This window comes from Glycine max, chromosome 17, assembly GCF_000004515.6.
Source record: "Glycine max cultivar Williams 82 chromosome 17, Glycine_max_v4.0, whole genome shotgun sequence".
Taxonomy (NCBI): Eukaryota; Viridiplantae; Streptophyta; class Magnoliopsida; order Fabales; family Fabaceae; genus Glycine; species Glycine max.
This window is the reverse complement of record NC_038253.2, coordinates 13,696,866-13,716,526: the sequence shown is the minus strand read 5'-3', so window position 1 is coordinate 13,716,526 and position 19,661 is coordinate 13,696,866. Positions and strand designations below refer to the sequence as shown.

General features: G+C 33.6%; 1 protein-coding gene and 1 pseudogene across 1 annotated transcript; both read right to left on the bottom strand.

The window, feature by feature from the left end:
- Positions 1–1,334: 1,334 nt before the first annotated feature.
- On the bottom strand, positions 1,335–2,934 carry LOC100796663 (cyclin-L1-1-like; annotated as a pseudogene).
- Positions 2,935–12,824: 9,890 nt separating this feature from the next.
- On the bottom strand, positions 12,825–13,256 carry LOC100795608 (brassinosteroid-responsive RING protein 1). The gene has a single exon (XM_003550916.1). It carries the CDS (start codon positions 13,254–13,256, stop codon positions 12,825–12,827), a length of 432 nt encoding a protein of 143 aa, XP_003550964.1.
- Between the last annotated feature and the right edge of the window lie 6,405 nt (positions 13,257–19,661).

Genomic DNA, 19,661 nt, shown 5'->3' with positions numbered 1-19,661 from the left:
ATCGAAACACAAAGTAAAATAGGAAGATAGAATATGCATTATAAATGTAAAATATTTGTACATTAACATCTAATGAAATATAAGCACTTATCAGAGGTATTATTTTACTTTCAAATTGACCGACATGATAATGATAAAAAGAAGATTAATTAGATATCAAATAAAAAATTACAAATAATTTCAGGTTATAAAAAAAAATATAACCATTTAATCACATCAAATTAATCATAAAAAAAATTTATTTTAAATTACAATAACTTTTTAAAAAAAGTTTACTCTGCACCATAAAAAAAGTTTCACTCATCTATGTCAAAACATCAATTCCCTCAATCCCTCACTACTACAGAAGCTGGATTCTACATTGATTAAATAACACATATAATTAACAACTGTCGTTGTAGCAAATGACATAAGAAGGTATTGCACATTTCACGATGGTTGCCTAGAACCGTCTTAGAAAGTATTTAATTCTATGACGATCCTTATCACGTGACTGTCATAGAATATATTGTATTTTAAGATGGTCCTTGATACACGACCGTCATGGAATACAATATATTCTACGACGGTCTTCTCAAATAGAATGCAATATTTTTTTTGATTTTTTTTTAATTGGAGTTTTTTTTTTGTTTGATATTTACAATAGTTCAAATCATGTTTTTCTTATATGAAACTCATAATAATTTGGAAAGTGTATACCATTTTTCTGGTGGAAATAAATTGTTATATAAACACATAATAATTTTTAATGCTGAAAAAAGAAAATAAGTATATCATCACTGCAGTATTTGTTACGCAACATATTTTGGGATTTAATTAGCTTAATTGTCTCCCAAATAAGCATCTTTTTTGAAATTTGGAGTACCATCAGCCTGAAAATACAAAATTTAAAATACAAAAATTAATCCATTTTTATCAAAAGTTATTATCAAATTCCAGAATGCAAATGTATCAAAATTAAAATAACAAAGATATAGCTACGATCTGGATTAAATTTTCAACCTAAATAAAGATGTGCCATATTATTCTTCATTAAATTTTCAATGTAATAAATTATTCTTTGGCAACCCAACGAATGTGAAAAATCATACTGTTGCAATTTTCATGCAACTTAAATTGAAATTCAATAACTATAGCAGTACAAGTTAAAAGGTTATTAACCACAATTATTTCAATAACGTATACTAATTTTTATATACATTTCCCATCACTTAAACTAAACATAAAATACATATCATATAAGTCTAAAATGTTCTCTATATGAAAAAGTGAATAAAAATGGCTACATGAAACCAAAAATAAATCAATATAAGGCTCTTGCAGATTATGTATGACTAACCTGGGGTATAAAACTTGGGAAACTTTTTTTGATGATTTGTTGATTGAGACTTTGTTTCTGATGATTTGTTGGAAAATGTAAAGTCCCCATCCTTGCAGACTGGTATATATTGTGGCTTTGGAAGGCTATAAAGGTGACCCAGAACCATGCATATACTTCATCAATCCCAGAGTTCTCCCCATCAAATGCCATCCACCACGGTGGGTTCTCAGGAATGGGTACTTGGAACCTGCTCTTAAATCGAACACACAATGTAGTCCTCAAACTACATGAGAAAAGAGAGTTGAGGACGCATAAAGCCATGAATCAGAAAGCATCAGGTGAATACAAAACCACAGCCAAAAATACTAGTGCATTGCAGTTGGGCAAGTGATACTAAATAGTAAACAAATTTTTTACCGCACTACAAATTATGCTAGGTTCCAATGTTTGTCATACAAGATTATAAGAAGCATCATGTGTTTGCTAATAATTATGAGATCAATAGTTCCAACAGCTTAATAAGGTATGATACCCTTCAAAACATATGCTCATTTGATACAACTACAACATGAATAAAACATGGCATACAGTATGAACATGCACAAAAATACCAACAAGCAGCATAAAAAAGAAATAATATCATTTGCTCTTGAACTTATCATTAGCCAGATTCCAAGCTTGTTGCCTTAATTCTGGAGGTGTTTTGGAGGTAGCAAGGTAATTAGATATGAACTTATGAGGATGTTCAACATGACAAATGAATCTCATTTCTTTCAAAATATGTCTTTATGTTATGCTCAACTCCATTTTCAAATCAACATTTTTATGTTCATGAACAAAGAAAATAGAAAACATTAAAATAACTTAGATTTGAAACAAGAGTCATAGCATGAAACTACTACAACTATATGCATTTAGTGCTCAAATCACGATATACTATCACAAAAAATGTGGAAGCTATTTGTAGTTGATTCCACTTTTAAGCAAGTCTGAACTTGAGATGTGGCAACAAACATGAAAGTAGTATGTTTGGGTACTATAGGCAAAGAAAGGTGAGAATGAGAAGCTTCTGACCTTGGAATACAAGTCTAAATGCTCCATGGGAAAACTCTCCCTCCTGCATTCCATCCTGTGACAAAAAATTAATTACTTGTCTAGCATTTCTATGGTTTTCCTCCAGTTTTGAAGCCTACCACACAACTTGTAGCAACTTTCTACAAAGAGATGTTGTTAGCATAGTAATTCACGAAACGCAAAGAGAGAAAGAAGAGAAAATAATATATCACAACATAATAATGACCTTGACATTGAACCGTGCAAATGACTTCTTACAATAGAAACGATGAAATAAAACCTGCCCAGTAGCCATGACAGCTTGTGGCCTGTCACATAATTAAGGTAACAACAATTTGGCCCAAACATGGTAATTTAAAATGAAAATGATCACAATCAGAAGGATACAATCTAAGAAAAATTCCACTTTCTTGGATGAGATCACAACCATACATTCTAAGGGTGGTCTCAGTGGCTTCATCTATGCCATCTTTTTTAGAAGGTGAATTTGCTAGTTGCTCATCTGTGAGGTAGAACATGTCAATTGTTGTGTAGATCATCCCTTTAGCCTTTACCCTAACATAAGAGGGCACAGTTTTGGTCATGAAATTTGAAAACTCTGTTGCCAAAACTTAAAAGTGAATCAAGAGATTAACAGGATGGGAGCATTACACGATTACAGTAATGTTTTTAAAACTGGACCGGTTGTTAGACGAGTGCCCAGTTGACCATGGCCAATTGGTGATAAAAACTAGTATATACTTTTAAACAACTAGCATGCAAAATTAGATAAAAATATGAACTACACATAAAAACAAGTCCAAAACTAACACAATATTTTGAACTTGTACCACATCATCATCTCCCACAATATATTCAATATTCTGAACTAACTCGTTGTGATTGATTCATAATTGAATTGTTAATAAACAAGAAAATTCTACTAAATTTGTCGAGCATATGGAGTTATGTCAAACTATCCACAACTTGTTGCCGATAGTCTAAGCCAATCAGATGAAACATTGGGCATTCCACTGGATTCTCATAAGCAAGAAGGGACATAAAACCCTAAATCAAAGGCAACTTTATGTTTACTTCAACCTTAAAAGCACACTCATGTATCAATAAATTGTTAGCAAAAGGTAAACATACTTCTATTTTTTCCATATATTTCTGCTCCTTCACACTAAAAAGACTCAACTTGGTATGAGCAAACTCCAAAGCTTATGCCCTGTCAATAACATGAGATTCTATAAAAGCAAGAACTTTGTAACATGCTCTCTTGGAAGTAAAATTAATCTCATCTTAACATTCCTTAGAGCAAACAAGGTCTACAAAATGAAGGCTTAGAAGATCAAACAACAAATCGTTATTGTTCTCCAAAATATCTTGTGTCGGTTGCCCTTTGAGCTCAATAGCCTTAAGTACATTTCCCTCTAATGTATGGTGGAAGATTCCTAAAGATGAATGGAATTTATCCATCAAGGAGGCCTTACTACCTATAATATGCTCCAATTACAAACAGTTTAGATTTATGAAGCAATCCCCAGCATCCTCTACAAGTAGAGAGGAGCGGAGAAATATTAAAAAGTCAAGAGAATGCAACAAGATATGTTAATTCAAAGGTATGCAAGAAAACAATATATTTGACAAAACTCAGACAACATTGTCAAAAATCGATAAATGTTTCAAGTGGCATTAAGAGCAAAAATTGATTCAACACCCTTCAATTTGAGGTCCGGTAATCCAATGCTCAAGTTTATATGATACAAATCTCTCAACAATGACAACCAAGCAGGGTTTGAAGTACACAAGCAAATAAAATATGACATTCACAAGCAACCAAAGGTCTTCAATCCACCTTTTAAACTGAAATACAACAATAAAAACCTACTTTTTCTTTTTTCCATGTTCTCCAAATGATCTGCAGGCTGCTTCATCCCAGTGCAAGAAATAAATGACTTTGATGACTCTTTGTAGCAATTATGTATAAGGTATGACAAAATGATGTTGTTCGCATCTTTTTCATTTATAGCCTATACAGAAATTAGCACCAAAAGTTATAGACAAGAGAAATAATAAAAGTATATAACCCAAAATTCATAATTGTCCACACACAAAAACCAATAAAGCACCTAATAGTAACCACATATACAACAGTTCTGTTAGATGTAGCAATGCTGCATGAGCTCAAATTCAGTTTTTTTTCTCTAAGAAAAAACAAGTTAAAAAAACACAGCTAAGAAGGAACTGCTTAAAACAAGTATCGGCAACAAGTTATTAGACTATTATTGGCAGTAACCAAATGAGCGGTTATGTCGAGCTTATGGAGTAAGTAATCGTCTGAAAGCATTTCTACCATCCTCGTCCAGAGCAGGATGACCAGGAAATGTTTGAGGCAGATCCTGCGCAAACAAGCAATAATAAAGGACTACTAAGAAGAAACTTGTTTAAAGAGTCATACCAATAATATCACTGTATTTAGAACAATAAGGGTCAAATATCAAAAGTAAATAGCTTTTCATAGATGATAATGATAACATACAAGCTCCTTAGATTAGGGGGCAAAGTAAATGGAATAGGTCCTTCAATTGAAACAGAAAGCTTCATGAGCTTTCTAGCAAAAATACTACCGGTCAAGGGGACCATAAACTCCATCCTGAGGAAGCAGCTCAATTAACTTATCTCTCCTTTTTGGATCAGCACCCTGAATTGATAAAAGTAGAAAACACAATAGTTCTATACATGAAGATTAAACAACAATGTGAAATGTCATTGCTTACTAGTTCCTCTAGTCAGTTCATTCATGGTCTACATTGGTCTAAGTCCAAAGCAGCAGAGTTATAACCATTCAATAGCTGCATAAATTTGGTTATAGAGACAACAAACCATGAACTAATGTAATGTTGATATAAAAAATCGGCAAAAAAAATGCAATGGAAACATTATCATTGTCAACATGAAAATGAAGGTTACAATATAAGTAATACTAACGCAAATGTAAATGACTGCTAAAATTATTCCAAACTCATCATAATTGTTTGTAATGAAATGATTGTACAATGAAAATGTTTAGTTTCAAAGAAACATGTTTGTATGTTATCTAAATTTTTCTAACTTTGAAGTTCTTAATCTGGAGAAAATATCCCGCCTATTTGTTGCAGTGTTGTCATGGACTCTTTGCTGAGCAGTGTTCCATCACAAAACCACTGGAAATACATTCATATCAAATGACTTATGTACATAAACACATTGGAATTAGTGAGCTGAAACGATAGTAACAACTAAAATATGTTATAGTAAACATACCCTATTCTATTCATTCTTCAAACCGTCGCTGACTATGCACTAGATCCAATGCATGACATAATATCCACACTCGTAGCCTCTGGTTTGAACATGACTCTACATGTAATATGTTCACTTAAGGTAGTTATTTCAAACAAACACACATCAGTAATTGGAGATCGCTATATTAATTTAATATAATGACATACCTTTGGTACAATCCACCGAGGCACAGGTTGCTATGCCTTTCCTTCAAAAGTAATGCTTAATGTTTTCATTGCACTATTTTAAAAATGACATTAACGTATATAATGAAATAATCATTGTTAGTATATCGTACAATTGCAAAGTATCAATTGACTTATAATGTTATAACTAACCTGTTCACTATAGTCTTGATGTTAACATCAGGCTTGTTATGCAAAGAACAAAACCAAACAACAATATTGTCCCGTGGACATAGAACAACAAGTTGCCAATGTGCCCTGAAGACGAAAAACATTAGTTAGGCAACAATAGTTCACATAATATCCACATTGTACAACATGAATTCAACTTACTGATTTAGGTAAGGTCCCAAGTACACTTCTCGTTGTGATTTCTTGACCCATGTTTCAATGTAATGTTGATAATCTTCACGTTTGTTCTTTGCATTGTGAATACACTGAGGTTCAAGGAAACCATATAGTGATCCATAACCTATGCTTGTTTCAAACATTTAACAAATTTTGTTAATGGTATAATTTAACCAACTTACATCTACAGTTAACAAATGGAACACCTAATAAACCAAATTAACTTACATCAGCCACAACTATAGTATGGATATGTTCAAACACTTGTCACCTAAAATAATCTCACTAACATCTGCGTGTGTGATGAAAAAGTCATCTTTGACATTAGCTATCCCAAATTTCGCCCCATCCCACACCAACTCAATTGGCTTTTGGTAAATTTCAAACAAGTTCTTGACCAACTCTCCCAATGGATCAACTGCAACCACTACATTGTCCATCTCAGCAGATTTAACCGGTATGGGCAGACGTTTTTTTGGATCCTACATGGTTAACAAAAAATAAGGAATTACGCTAACAAACAATGAGTGAGGTGATTAAAATTACTATTCATAGACAAAACTAAATACCTCATCAGATATGGGTTTCACAAGATGTGTTGGCCACCCCACGAAAGTGCCAACAGCCTCCCTGACAAACTTAATTTCTGATGTCGGGAAAGGGACGTGAGCATCACCGTGGTAAACTTTGACAACACTCACCCTAACCACATCATCTGCATAAGGGACGTTGTGTATGGTGGCCGAAGTGTCATACACTTTTCTCAATGCCACTAGTTGAGTAGACTGCTTAGCTACTACATACAGGCCCATGGAATTAGTGTGCAGATCAAAAGTATCTTTACCTAATGGATTTGTGTTAGGTTCTGCATAACTCCCCTTCGTGCTTACCCTTGGAGCTAATACTTGTATATCTAGTGGCTGAAGTGGGGGTGGGTGTTGTGATGCAATTTGGGATAACTCCAATTTGATGGCTTATTTCAACTCTTGTTTAATTGTCTCCAAAGTGCATTGGTTTTCCTCTTCTACCTTCCTCCTCCACGATTCTTCTTGAATCTTGTTTTCTTCTTCAACTTCTTTCCTCCATTCTTCCTTTAAGTTATCGATGATTTCAGCCAATTGTTGTTGCATGATCGATATAGAGGAAGTGGTGGAGCCACGTGAGGCCTGACCAAACTACTGGCTGATTGTCACACCTGTCCCCACCACCCAGACACGACCTGGATGCTCTGGTCAGCCAATTGTCATGTTCAATATATCCTCATGACTACAAGGAACAAAGCTGCCCTATGTGGCCTGCTCTTCTAAAGAGTCCTGTTAACAACACAACATCAATTCACAAGGCAACAAAGATTTTTATTATATAGTTAATTAGTTCCCACTGTCAAACACCGAGGTAATTACTCACAATTTTGTCAGATATTTCTTGGGCGGCTGTAGAGGTCATTTGGCTATATCGCTTTGTGCAGGCTATCTTCCACTTCACATGTCTAGAAATGGGGGACAGTGAGTCCACACTCACTGACGAATTTTCAGTAAATTTTGCTTGGTGTTCTCGTGTCTTCCTTTTTTCGTCCATCAATTTTTTTTCAAGCAGGTTGTAACCTCCACGAGACAACAAGTGTAGACAGTCATTGTATTTTTTAATCTCCTAGGCCTTTTTTCATATTCCCATACAAAAAATGGCACATTTTGAAGGATTAGAAAAAACAAATATGTTAACAAATTCACAAGCTGCATAGAGAACTAGGTAGTAAAATAAACCTGCCAATTAGGGGTTTGGTGGCTTTTTGCAAATTCGGCCCAAGTTGCTACATCAATACCATACTTAACAGAAGGATCATCTTTTGCTTGACCTTCATTGTTAGAATAAACATATTTTTTTGTCAGGGAGGACTTAAATTGCCTCCATCGAGTAACGACCGTTGACATCACCTTCTGTTTCGCATTGTCACCCTCGGGGATGTTAAATTTACCCTCCAAAACAAAATTTTTAAGTAACAATTAATGACATATAATATTTTGTTAAATTATTAAATGAAATATATACAAATGTCAACTTAAATAAGGACTTACCAAAATGTCACCCCATATGAGATTCTTTAAAGTTTCTGGTACAACATTCCAATTGGAGTGGACAATAGGAATTTTCTCTCGTGCTACAACTCCCAGATATCTATGAAACTTCTCTTTATGAGGGCCTAACCCTGTCCCAGTGGCTGGATTGACATTAACTTGGGTCGTAGCTGATCCAAACTTCAGACAGTCAACCTTTTTAGCCGAGTGGATTGTCTAGTCCTCTTAGACGGACCATCCGAAGGAATATCTAAATATGGAGGGGAGGTTGGGGGTGTCGTCATGAGTGTACACAATTGAAACAAATAAAATTAACACAACACGTCAGTTATATAAACATAAATGTCATCATCATCATAAATGTGAACATGCCAGTAATATAAACAGAAATGTCAATTATATAAACAAATAAAATCTACATTAAGTTGAAAATATTAAAATACATAAATGTATTACAATTATGCGATATGTGATATACATTAATTACTGGTAAAAACATAAGCAGCTACATATGAATATTCTCCCATAAACCTTCATCATGATCAATTCGATTTGCATGTACAACATCATCCTAATCTTCACCATTTATGAAGGGCATTTGTTGATAAAAACATGGCATCTCGCTCACATCAATTGATGAACCACCAATATGGTTACTGATAGAAATTTTTCTCCCCTGTAGAACCACTGACTATCTCGAGTCGCACAGATCTTCGACATAAAACATTTGTCTAGCTTGCACTGCCATGATGAATGGGTCGTATTGTAACCACCCTTGTGCAGGTCTACTAAAGTAAATCCCAGTTTGTCTTGGCGTACTCCGGTATTTCCATTAACCCATTGACACTTGAACACATGCACTCTAAATTCACCGTAATCAAGCTCCCAGATATCTTCAATGACTCCATAGTAAGGCATGAACGCGTGAATCAGATTATTATCAGAAACACTACAAAAGTAATCTGACTGATCGTCAACACTAACCCCACTGTTCTACATGGTACTTTTTGCATCTTGAGACTTTGTGTAGAAAGAATAGCCATTGATATCATATCTTTGCCAGGTGGGAACATTTAGATTTAAACCAACAATTAACAATCTTAGTGTCTTCGAAACACTATCATCAACAAAGATTGTGTGTCTAAACTAGTTAATGAAAGTTCTATTGTGTTCTTGCAACAACCTCATCTTGTTAATTTTTGGGTGCGTATCTAAGACATGTTTTTTGTGACAATCTATGTCCTGGATGACCTCTGCTGTGTTGTTTAGTACATATAAATGAGCATGTGATAGTTGTTGCCGATCCATCGTTACAACATTAAATCCTCGTGTACCCCTACCTTGAGTCGTGGAGTCATGACGACTTTGAGGAACCCTGACTGGTGATGCATTATTTATATACTCTGAGCAAAATTCAATTGCTTCTTCAGCAACGTATCTTTCAACAATGCTTGCTTCTAGTCAATATTGATTCTTTGTATATCCTTTCAATACCTTCATGTAGCGCTCAACCGGATACATCTAGTGTAAATAAACAGGCCCACACAACCGAATCTCACGAACTAGATGAACAATTAAGTGAATCATGATGTCAAAAAATAAGGGGGGGGGGGGGAATACATCTCCAATTCACATAAGATAATCAAAGTTTCATTCTCCAAATTATCCAATTTTTGTGGGTCAATAATCTTGCTACAAATAACATTAAAGAAAAACACAAGCGAGTGATGGCAACCCTAACTTTTTCAGGCAAGATCCCACGAGCGGCCCCTGACAAAAGTTGTTGTATTAATACGTGACAATCATGAGATTTAAGACCAACCAATTTCAAATCCTTAATTGACACAAGGCTCTTGATATTTGAAGAGTATCCTTGTGAACCTTTCACATTTTTAGACAATGACAAAAACTTTTTTTCTCTGGCATTGACATTGTGTGACATGCTGGGGGCAAATACGTTCGATCACCTTGTGAAACTGGATGTAGCTAATGTCGTATACCCATGAGAACCAAATCTTGACGATATTTCAAACCATACTTTGGCTTACCCTTAATGTTAAGAAGGGTTCCAATCAAACTATCACACACATTTTTCTCCACATGCATAACGTCCAGACAATGTCAAACATCTAGATCGCACCAATAAGGGACATCAAAGAATATGTACCTTTTCTTCCAAATGTTCTTCGTAGACGCATCCTTTTTTTGTGTCTTACTAAACATAGTTACAATGTCTTTCACCCAGTCATAAACATCATGTCCACCTAATGGTTGAGGCACAGTTTCAATCTCATTATCTCCATTAAATGCTTTCTTTAGTCGCCGATATGGGTGATTAGGTCTCAAAAATATTTTGTGCCTTGTATATATTGTCTTCTTCCCATGTGTTAGTTGAATGCAACAAGTATTTTTTTTCACAAATAGGACATGTGTGGTGTCCTTTGACACTATATCCGCTTAAATTCCCATAAGTCGGAAAGTCATTAACGGTGCAAAATATCATTGCATGTAACCTGAAGGTGTCTTGAACATATGCATCATAAACATCAACCCTGTCTACCCACAGTTTTCTCAAGTCTTCAATCAACGGACTCAGATAAACATCAATATCATTTCCTGACTGTTTTGGACCCGCTATCATCATAGAAAACATTAGGTATTTTCACTTCATGCACAACGAAGGAGGAAGGTTGTAAATTATTAACAAAACCGTCCATAACTATGATTGGTGGTCAAGTTAACAAAAGGATTCATTCCATCTGAAGCATGACCAAGCCTTAGGTTTCTTGGATCCTGTCCAAATTGTGGATACAATCGATCAATTGTCTTTCATTATGGAGAATCAGCGGGATGTCAGAGCAACCCATCCATTATTCTTCCATCTGCATGCCACCTTAAATTTTTTGCATCATATGCGCTAGCAAAACATCTCTTAAACCTTGGTATTATTGGCAAATACCAACAAACCTTTGTTGGACGACTGTTGCTTGTGGATGCACCATCACTGCATTCCATGTCATTGACTTTGTAGCATGATACCCCACATGTCGAGCAGTTACGCATTTCCACAAACTCATTTTTGTATAGAATACATTCATTAGCACATGCATGGATTTTTTGGTACTCCATACCGACGAGACATAATATCTTCTTTGCCTCGTAGTGACTCTTCGGTAAAATGTTATCTTCAGGAAGCATATTCTTCAATAACACAAGCAACTTAGTGAAGCTTTGGTCACTCCACCCAAATATGGCCTTTAAGTTCACCAAACCTAGCACAACTAATAACCGAGTGAAGGTTGTGCACCCCACATACAATGGCTTCTTCGAATCTGTTTCTAAATTTTCATAATAATGCACATGAGCATCCTGAAAACCCTATTGGCCAAGATCACATATCATGTCTTCCATCTGATCTTCGGTTTGTACATTAATCGGGTCAGGTTGAGAGGTTGTTGGAACGTGTGGCAATTCACCATGCCATATCCAATTTGTGTAACTCAGACTAAACCCGTCACATATAAGATGTGATCTAATGTCATTCAACGACTGATGTCTCCCATTCACACATTTAACACATGGGCAAAAATATTTTGCAGCTAAAGCAGGTGCATTTCATTTAGCAAATTGCAAAAAATCTTCAACCCCCTTTTCATAAACTTCGCTTATGCGAGGTACTTTAATCCAACTTCTCTTATCCTCTTCTGTCCTTCTCAATAACAAACTATAAACATCCATAACAATAAAACAATAATAAACATAAGGCACACCTGGACAAAAACAAAAAGAAAACATCAAAAGGCAATAAACTCACCTGATATATTTTTCTAGTAGTGATATTATTGTCACGAGTTAATTTGATGTCCAAGAAACATTCATAGTTTGCAGGATCAAGGTCAACCTTCAAGAAACAAAAAAGAAAGAATAAAATTATTTTCTTGGAGTTGCAAAATGCTAAGCTTTCTCTTACTTCCATGGAGATAAAACTGAAAAAGGAAGCTACCACTACCAGTGTCGGTACAGTTTTCATAGGCTACCTCTACGCAGCACACAGCTATACCTTCTTCCTATCACTCAATTTGCCTTCCAACCAATCAAACACGTCTTCACAATCCAAATCAAGTTTCTTCTGCTACATTGTTATCCCCCTTCAACATTATTTATATCAACAAATGATAGCAAATCTGAGCACCCAGTTAAGAGAAAAAGAAAAGGAACAAAAATGAGTAAAGAAGAGAGTACTACAACACTAAAACTGATAAAAAAAAATTAAAATAGTCAGATAAGATTTTAACACTACTAGAAAGAAAATCTGCACGCAACTAGCTAGTTGGAATTAAGAATCTAAATATATAAGCACAATTGTCCGCATTGCATTTTGTTTGAAAATTCGTATAATATTTACACGAACACATACTCAACAACCTTAACAGAAGATCTAGGATTTTTTTCTTTTTCCTATAATTGCGAGGGAAAAGAAAAAAAGAAAATGAGTTGTGTGTAGAGGCTAATCTAGTGATGATAGTAATAGAAGTCAGGGATCCCTGAAGCAGCCCAAAGTTTATCATTGAAGGCAGCTTGCATATGGTGGGGTATGGAGGGTGTTCGACATAGGGTGCACATTCTCATATCGTACCCCATCCAATGGTCCAGACACCTTTTGTGGAATATGTGGCGGTAGTTCGTCAACCATCTGATCTCGTCCTCTCCCTCAAACTCATACAGGCACACTGCGCAACTCTCTACTGCCTCCACCGCCATCTCCATCTCTGAGAACTTCACCACCGGCAGGATTTCCCTCATCAGCACCACCGACACCGCCCTCTTCGGCCTTGTAATGTTGGATTCAAAGAAATCCTGAAAGCCCATGTAGCACAAGAGGATTGTGATAAGTCTCATGATGAACCCCAATACCGATAGCACCTGTAGAAACACATTGGCCATCACCAATTCCATAGATGGAGGTGTTAAATAGATGGGAACTTGGGAGGTGTGGAAATACCAATAATGGGTGTAGATCCGCTCCCCGACGATGGCGCTGGCGTGCATCCACTTCTCATGGACCTCCGTCAGACCAGTGGCATGAAACCCTCTCCCATTGGCTAGTGGCGGGATCGAGGACCTCTACCCAGTTGGCGGAGTGGGACCAGGTGTCAGCGACGCAGCTGCCGAGGACATAGATCTTACCGTGGAGGACTTCCGCGGTGGCAAATTCACGGCCAACGTGCATGGAGGAACCCTGGAGCCAACGGTTGAAGTGGCAGTCGAGGAGCCAGACGTTGGGGGAGGGGACGTCGTGGATGGAGCCGCCGAGGACGTAGATGGTGTAGCCGAGGACGGCGTAGGCGGAGTCGATGGCGAGGGAGGGGATCGGGGGAAGGGGAGTGAGGAGGGGGTTATTAGGGTTTATGCGGTGGAGCGTGAAGCATTGGAGGAGAGAGGAGTCGCGTTAGAGTGAAAGGGGAAACCTAAAGGGGGAGTAAAGAGGGAGAGGGGAAGTCTAAGAGTTAGAGGACGAGTGGAGAGAGAAATGGAATTTTAAAAATAATGGAAAATATTCTAGATCGGTTTTTACAAAACATTCTTAGAATGATAGTCTTCTAAGGCAGTTTTATAAAAATGTCCTACAATAACAGTTTTCTAAGGCGGATTTCATAAAACTGTCGTAAAACTTTTGCATTTATTTACGAAAATACCATCGTGTATTCTTTCTAAGTTGGTTATTCATCGACTAATGTAAAATCAATGTCGTAAAAAACCATTTTTATAGTAGTGTCTTAATTTTGTGGCAAACTTCGCACAAACAAAAGCACTTTTTTTTTCTTTAAGAAAAAAAAACAATTTTAGTTTGATCACCTCTAACGAAGATGCTAGGATAGGACCACCCTTTGAGGTCATTTTTTATACTTAGAATAAGCTAAGCTCATTGAGAGTAAGGTCTCTAACACCATTGCAATGAATCTAGCTAGCTTATACCCCCTATCTACACATGCCAATTCTATGTTCTCTACTTATTTTCCATGATGATATATTAAACTAATTAAAGTTTAGTGACCATACTTAGATAATTTTTCATGTAGAGTATCCAAATTCCAAAGTATATATGGCATGCAAACAAATAAGACAAAGTGTGAAAGGAAAACGGAAAGAGAACAAAATTCTACGTTGCCCAAAAAGGAAAAGTAAATCATTGTTGAGCAGAGCATTCGAACTAAAAGAAAATTGAAGTTAAAACTCAAATTAATACTACATAGGATTCCAACAAAAAGAAAAGCCATTTTTTTACATAGTTTGGCAAGATTCCATAAACTGGGATACCCAATATGCTAATTTGTAATACTGTGTGACACTGATATCTTTTTTGGATGTTCCTATTTTTTTTATATTTATTCTTCATTGAGTAATGGCTATTCCTATTTCTTTTTATTTATTCTTCATTGAGTAAAGGTCCCTACTGTGAATAATATGATGGAGGTAAATAACAGAGAAATTTATACCAATGGACTAGAGGTGTCAAAATGGGTTAGTTGGCCCACATGGTTGACCCATCACAGGTTAAGATTTAAATGGATCGAATCAGTCCAGTTTACTTTTAAATGAACCACAAAAATGTCAATATGGCCCAGCCTACCATGGGTTGGTGGTTAACTCACAAAATTTTTATAATAAAAAAATCCCAAAATAAAATTTTAAAAAATTAAAAACATTTTTTTCTATTTTTTTAAGTGACATTTTTTCAAACAGACATTCAAATGATTTAAATAAAAATACAAATAATATACAAATGTTTTAAATAACCATTTAAGCATCTAATATAATCATGAAAATAGTCATTCAAATCAAATATCTCAATTCTCAAATACATAAAATACCTTTCAAAAGTCTTAAATCCAAACGTTAGTCTTAATCATAGTTTAACAACATTAAATACCAAATTGTCAAGACAAAATACACAATCTATTATTAATTTATTAGTTATTACTTAGGTGGGTTTCATAGGACAACCCGGTTCAAATCCACCCAATTTGTGAGTTAAGTGAGTTGGGTTTGTTTTCTCTCAATACTATAAAACTTGTATTTTTTTTTTTTTTTGCCCAACCCGGTCCGGACCCTTGGGGAGTCAGGTTGGCTCACCAAGTTTGGGCTCATTTTGGCACCCCTACAATGGACCATGAGCAACCATGAGTTTGATACCACATCTCACTTATATAGTGTTCAATCTTCTTATTCCTATGCATAAACTCATCCCTGCAGGAAGACTTTCAATATAAGGAATTTCTATGTCCATGAACAATCACATAAGTGAACTTGATACTACACCTTAATCCAAAACCTTACGGCTCAGACTTACAAGTCTTATCCTTAATTATATGGTGTCTAATATTCTCATTCTTACCTGATGTAAGACTTCATCTCATACTTGTCTTTCAACACTCTTCGTTTTTTCCCCTTGTAGTTTGATTTGGATTGCAACAGATTTAAATCATGTCTTTCATATGTTCATTGCTTTGGAGGTTGGAGAGAAATCGGAGAAAACTTATGGATAACATGAAAGTGTCCTGTAATTAGCACTAATATCAATAATTAAGATTAGTAATGAATTGAACCAAGTCAAATATAGTTCAAGATTGAACTCAATAATTGATTCTCTAAATTTGATTCACAAATTAAATGAGTTAAACTTGAGTTATGTATAATTTTAGTAGATTAACTTATGAACCAATTTTTTTAATTAATTTCATATTATTTTTTATGAAATAAATAAAAATAAAACATTTATAATTTTAATCAAATTTAGTTATTTACAAGTTTGAATTGAATTGAGATTGAGTCAAAAAAATATATTTATATTAAACTTGAGTTAAATTTTGAAGTGACTTCGTGATTATAGTTAAGATAAATTAAATCTGATTAAATTTAACTTATTTTTAATCATATGAATAATATTCATTAATTTTAGAAATTAAAGTCGTTTTCCTATTATAAAAATAATTATTTCAATTAATTAAATAAAATACATGAATTATTATAATTTTTTATTTGTTCATAATTTTTATAGATAAAAAATAATATATGCCGACCTTTTACGGGAAAGCATCTGGGCCCATGAATGCAACTTTGATTATCTACTTTACCTTTTGTATGGAGTTCTCAAAAAGTATAATTATTGCTCATGTCAATTGGAGTTTTCAATGTTATCGTAATCAAGTCTTCCAAGGACCTTGGGGGATCAATTTTACATAGTGAGACAACCTATGACATTAGGAGAAGTCCATTTGTTGTTATTGATGAAAATGTCACAACATAAAAGAGCATCTCCAAGTAGTTTCTTAAAAAATTTCTTTAAGTGAAGAAATTAAATTTTATAAATTTTTTCTATTAAAGTAAATTTACGTGATAGAAAAAAAAATTTAAAAAATAATATTGATTAGTATTAAAAAATAATATTTATCTAAGATATAATAACACTATAATTAAATCATAATTAACTGAAAATAAAAAAAATATAAAGTGTGAGTTTCTTAAAGTTTTTTAAAATTTTTTATCATTGAAACAAAATTATGTATGAATTCTTAAAATAACATGATACTGGAAACTACAAAAAATACCGTAAAAATTATAAAAAATAACTTAAAAAACCTACTTAAAAAATTTCTATTAAAAATACTCTAAACATCCGGGGAAAGTTACGTTCGAAACCACATATATATCATGGTCTGAAATATTTTTAGTTTTCAAAATACAACTATACAAGTTAGCTCGGATAACGGGTGAAAAGTGCTGCAAGACAAAATATAATGTGGAATTGAGGGAAAGATTCAGCTAGATGAAAAAAAAATAGAAAGCATCTCTCAAGTCTCAACTATCTTTGATTTTTGGTTTTCAAAATACTTTTTAGCAATAGTGTGAAATTGGTTTTAATAACAGTTTTTAAAACCAAAAAGTCAGAAGAGAATATAAAATGCCCAAAATATATCCTTTTATATTATTTTACACTTATTAATTAATCTTATTAAATACTTTCAATTCGACGAACTAGTTTATAAACTTTTAGGTTTTTAGATATTATTTTTTAGCTTATAAGTTTTTGCCTAACTAATAAATTTTCAACTTATTTATAAACTAATTTCATCAAGCATATCCTAAAGTAATAAAAAAAATATCTAGAATCTCATTTTAATATTTATATTCTAGGCATTCTAATGCTTCTATTTATATAGACATTTAAGACTATTAATTTTCTTAAGCCTTCACTCTTCCCACTCTTTTTCATATTCACTTTCATTTAAATATTTTTTTTGTCTTTAAAATTCAAATACGCTCATGATATTCATATGATGTATCCCCTCGGGATTTTTTAATATCAACTCAACAGTTTAATAAATTGTAATTGAATATTAGAAACTAATTTTTTAGTGGGCATCAAATAGAAGGTAAAAATGCGATGTTAACTACATAGGAAAATTATAAGATACCAAAAGATTTATTAGTTGATTGACCAATATGTTAATATGTTAGTTGTTGTAAATATCATGAAATCTAAGTTTGATTATTATAGATTTATAATAAAAATGTGATTGCAACTACGTACGAAAAGTATAAGATACCAAAGAGTTTATTAGTTGATTGAGCAATATAGGTGGTGGTAAATATTACGAAGTTTGATTATTATAATTTATAATAAAAATGTGATTGTAACTACATATAGAAAAAGTATAAGATATCTAGGGATTTATTAGGTAATTGAACATGAATTATTATAAATATTTTAGTATCATTATTTTAGATTTATAAATAAATAAATAAGAAAAATTATAAGTTAATTAAATCAAGTGAAGGTTACCGTCGTAGTCTTTAAAATTGAATTGAATTACGCTTGACTCCAAAAAATTAAATCATTTTAAAACGGTGAGAACTTAGTCCAAAATTAGTGAAAACTAATACCAAAAATCGATTTGAACTGTTATTTTTAAAATATACATTTTTTTAAAAAAATATAATCTAAATATTTTTATACAAATAAAAAAAATCTTGATAATTTACAATTTTTAAAATATAAGGATTACAAATATGTAAAAATTATTTTATCAATTCTTATTAATTATTTCTTATAAAACTTATAATTTTTTTATTTTATATTAATTTATTATTAATTATATCTTGATTTCTTATACTTTTATATAGTATTAATTTTCATTTTCTCTTTTATATTCTAGATAGAACTTTCTAGTTAATGGACATTATTGTATTTTATTAATTTAAACCTTTGTATTAAGGTATATTTAATTTAGACTTTTTTATATATTGAATGTTAAGGACCTATAAAATGTTTTACTTTAGTTTGGTATTATAAAGTTTTGATATTATATTTATTTAATATTATCTTATGTATTACTTAATTAATAGTTGAAACTTGTTTCAAGCATGAATTCCTAAACGCCAGCCATCCGATTTTTTTTTATAATTGAATGGTTGTGATTCCTTCTCCTTTTTTTCTCTTTTTATTTACCCTCTAATTCTTCTCTTCTCGTTCTCTACTGATGTTGCCTCAGACTCCATCATCTCCATCTTTGTTGACAATGAACCCTTCATCAAGTTCGACCAACAAACACAAAAGTAAGTATTGAAAAACCAAAACACTTATTATGGCATTTAGAGGAATGAAATCAAGATTCAAAGTGAATGAATGAGACCAAGAATTTCAAACAAAATCAATTCAAGAATCAAGAAGGGTAATCAAAGAAACAAATGTAAAAAAAAAAAGGCAATCAAGAAGTGAATGAAAGTGAAGATCCAAAAATTACAAAACCTAATGAAGTAATGAAAAACCCAAATCGGGAACAAAAAAAAACACAATACACAACGAAGGTGAAAGGAAGGAATCTTCATCGCCACCAACCCTCGACTTCTGTGTTCGCATTCAAAGGCAAACTCCATCTGTCGCATTGCTATTCTCGCCAACAGCCATATTTTCTATTGTTTGCAGATTTATAACTCATCTTCCCACATGAGGTTGCACACAGTAATAAAAATTATCTCTTACAAACTCATCTTCACATATGAGATTGCACACAATAATGAAAGTGACGTCTCACCCTCCAAAGCAGGTGATTGTCTTTGGTTTCATGTCACCGCAATGGTTGTTCCAATGGCTCCGATGATTGTGCTTGCAGCAAACAATGGAGAAAAAGTAGGAGAAAAGAGTGGGAATAAAAAGGAACATAAAGGAAAAGTGAGGGAGAAAACACATTTAAAGGGACACAGGACACAGGCTAGAGGTTGTCATGAACCTTTAATATTTTGATCGGTTCAGTAGTTTTAAAAACCCTGGTTACAGTCAATTCTATG

Excerpts from the sequence above, each read along its gene's own strand:
- LOC100795608 (XM_003550916.1), bottom strand. The coding sequence starts at position 13,256 with ATGGCCAATGTGTTTCTACAGGTGCTATCGGTATTGGGGTTCATCATG.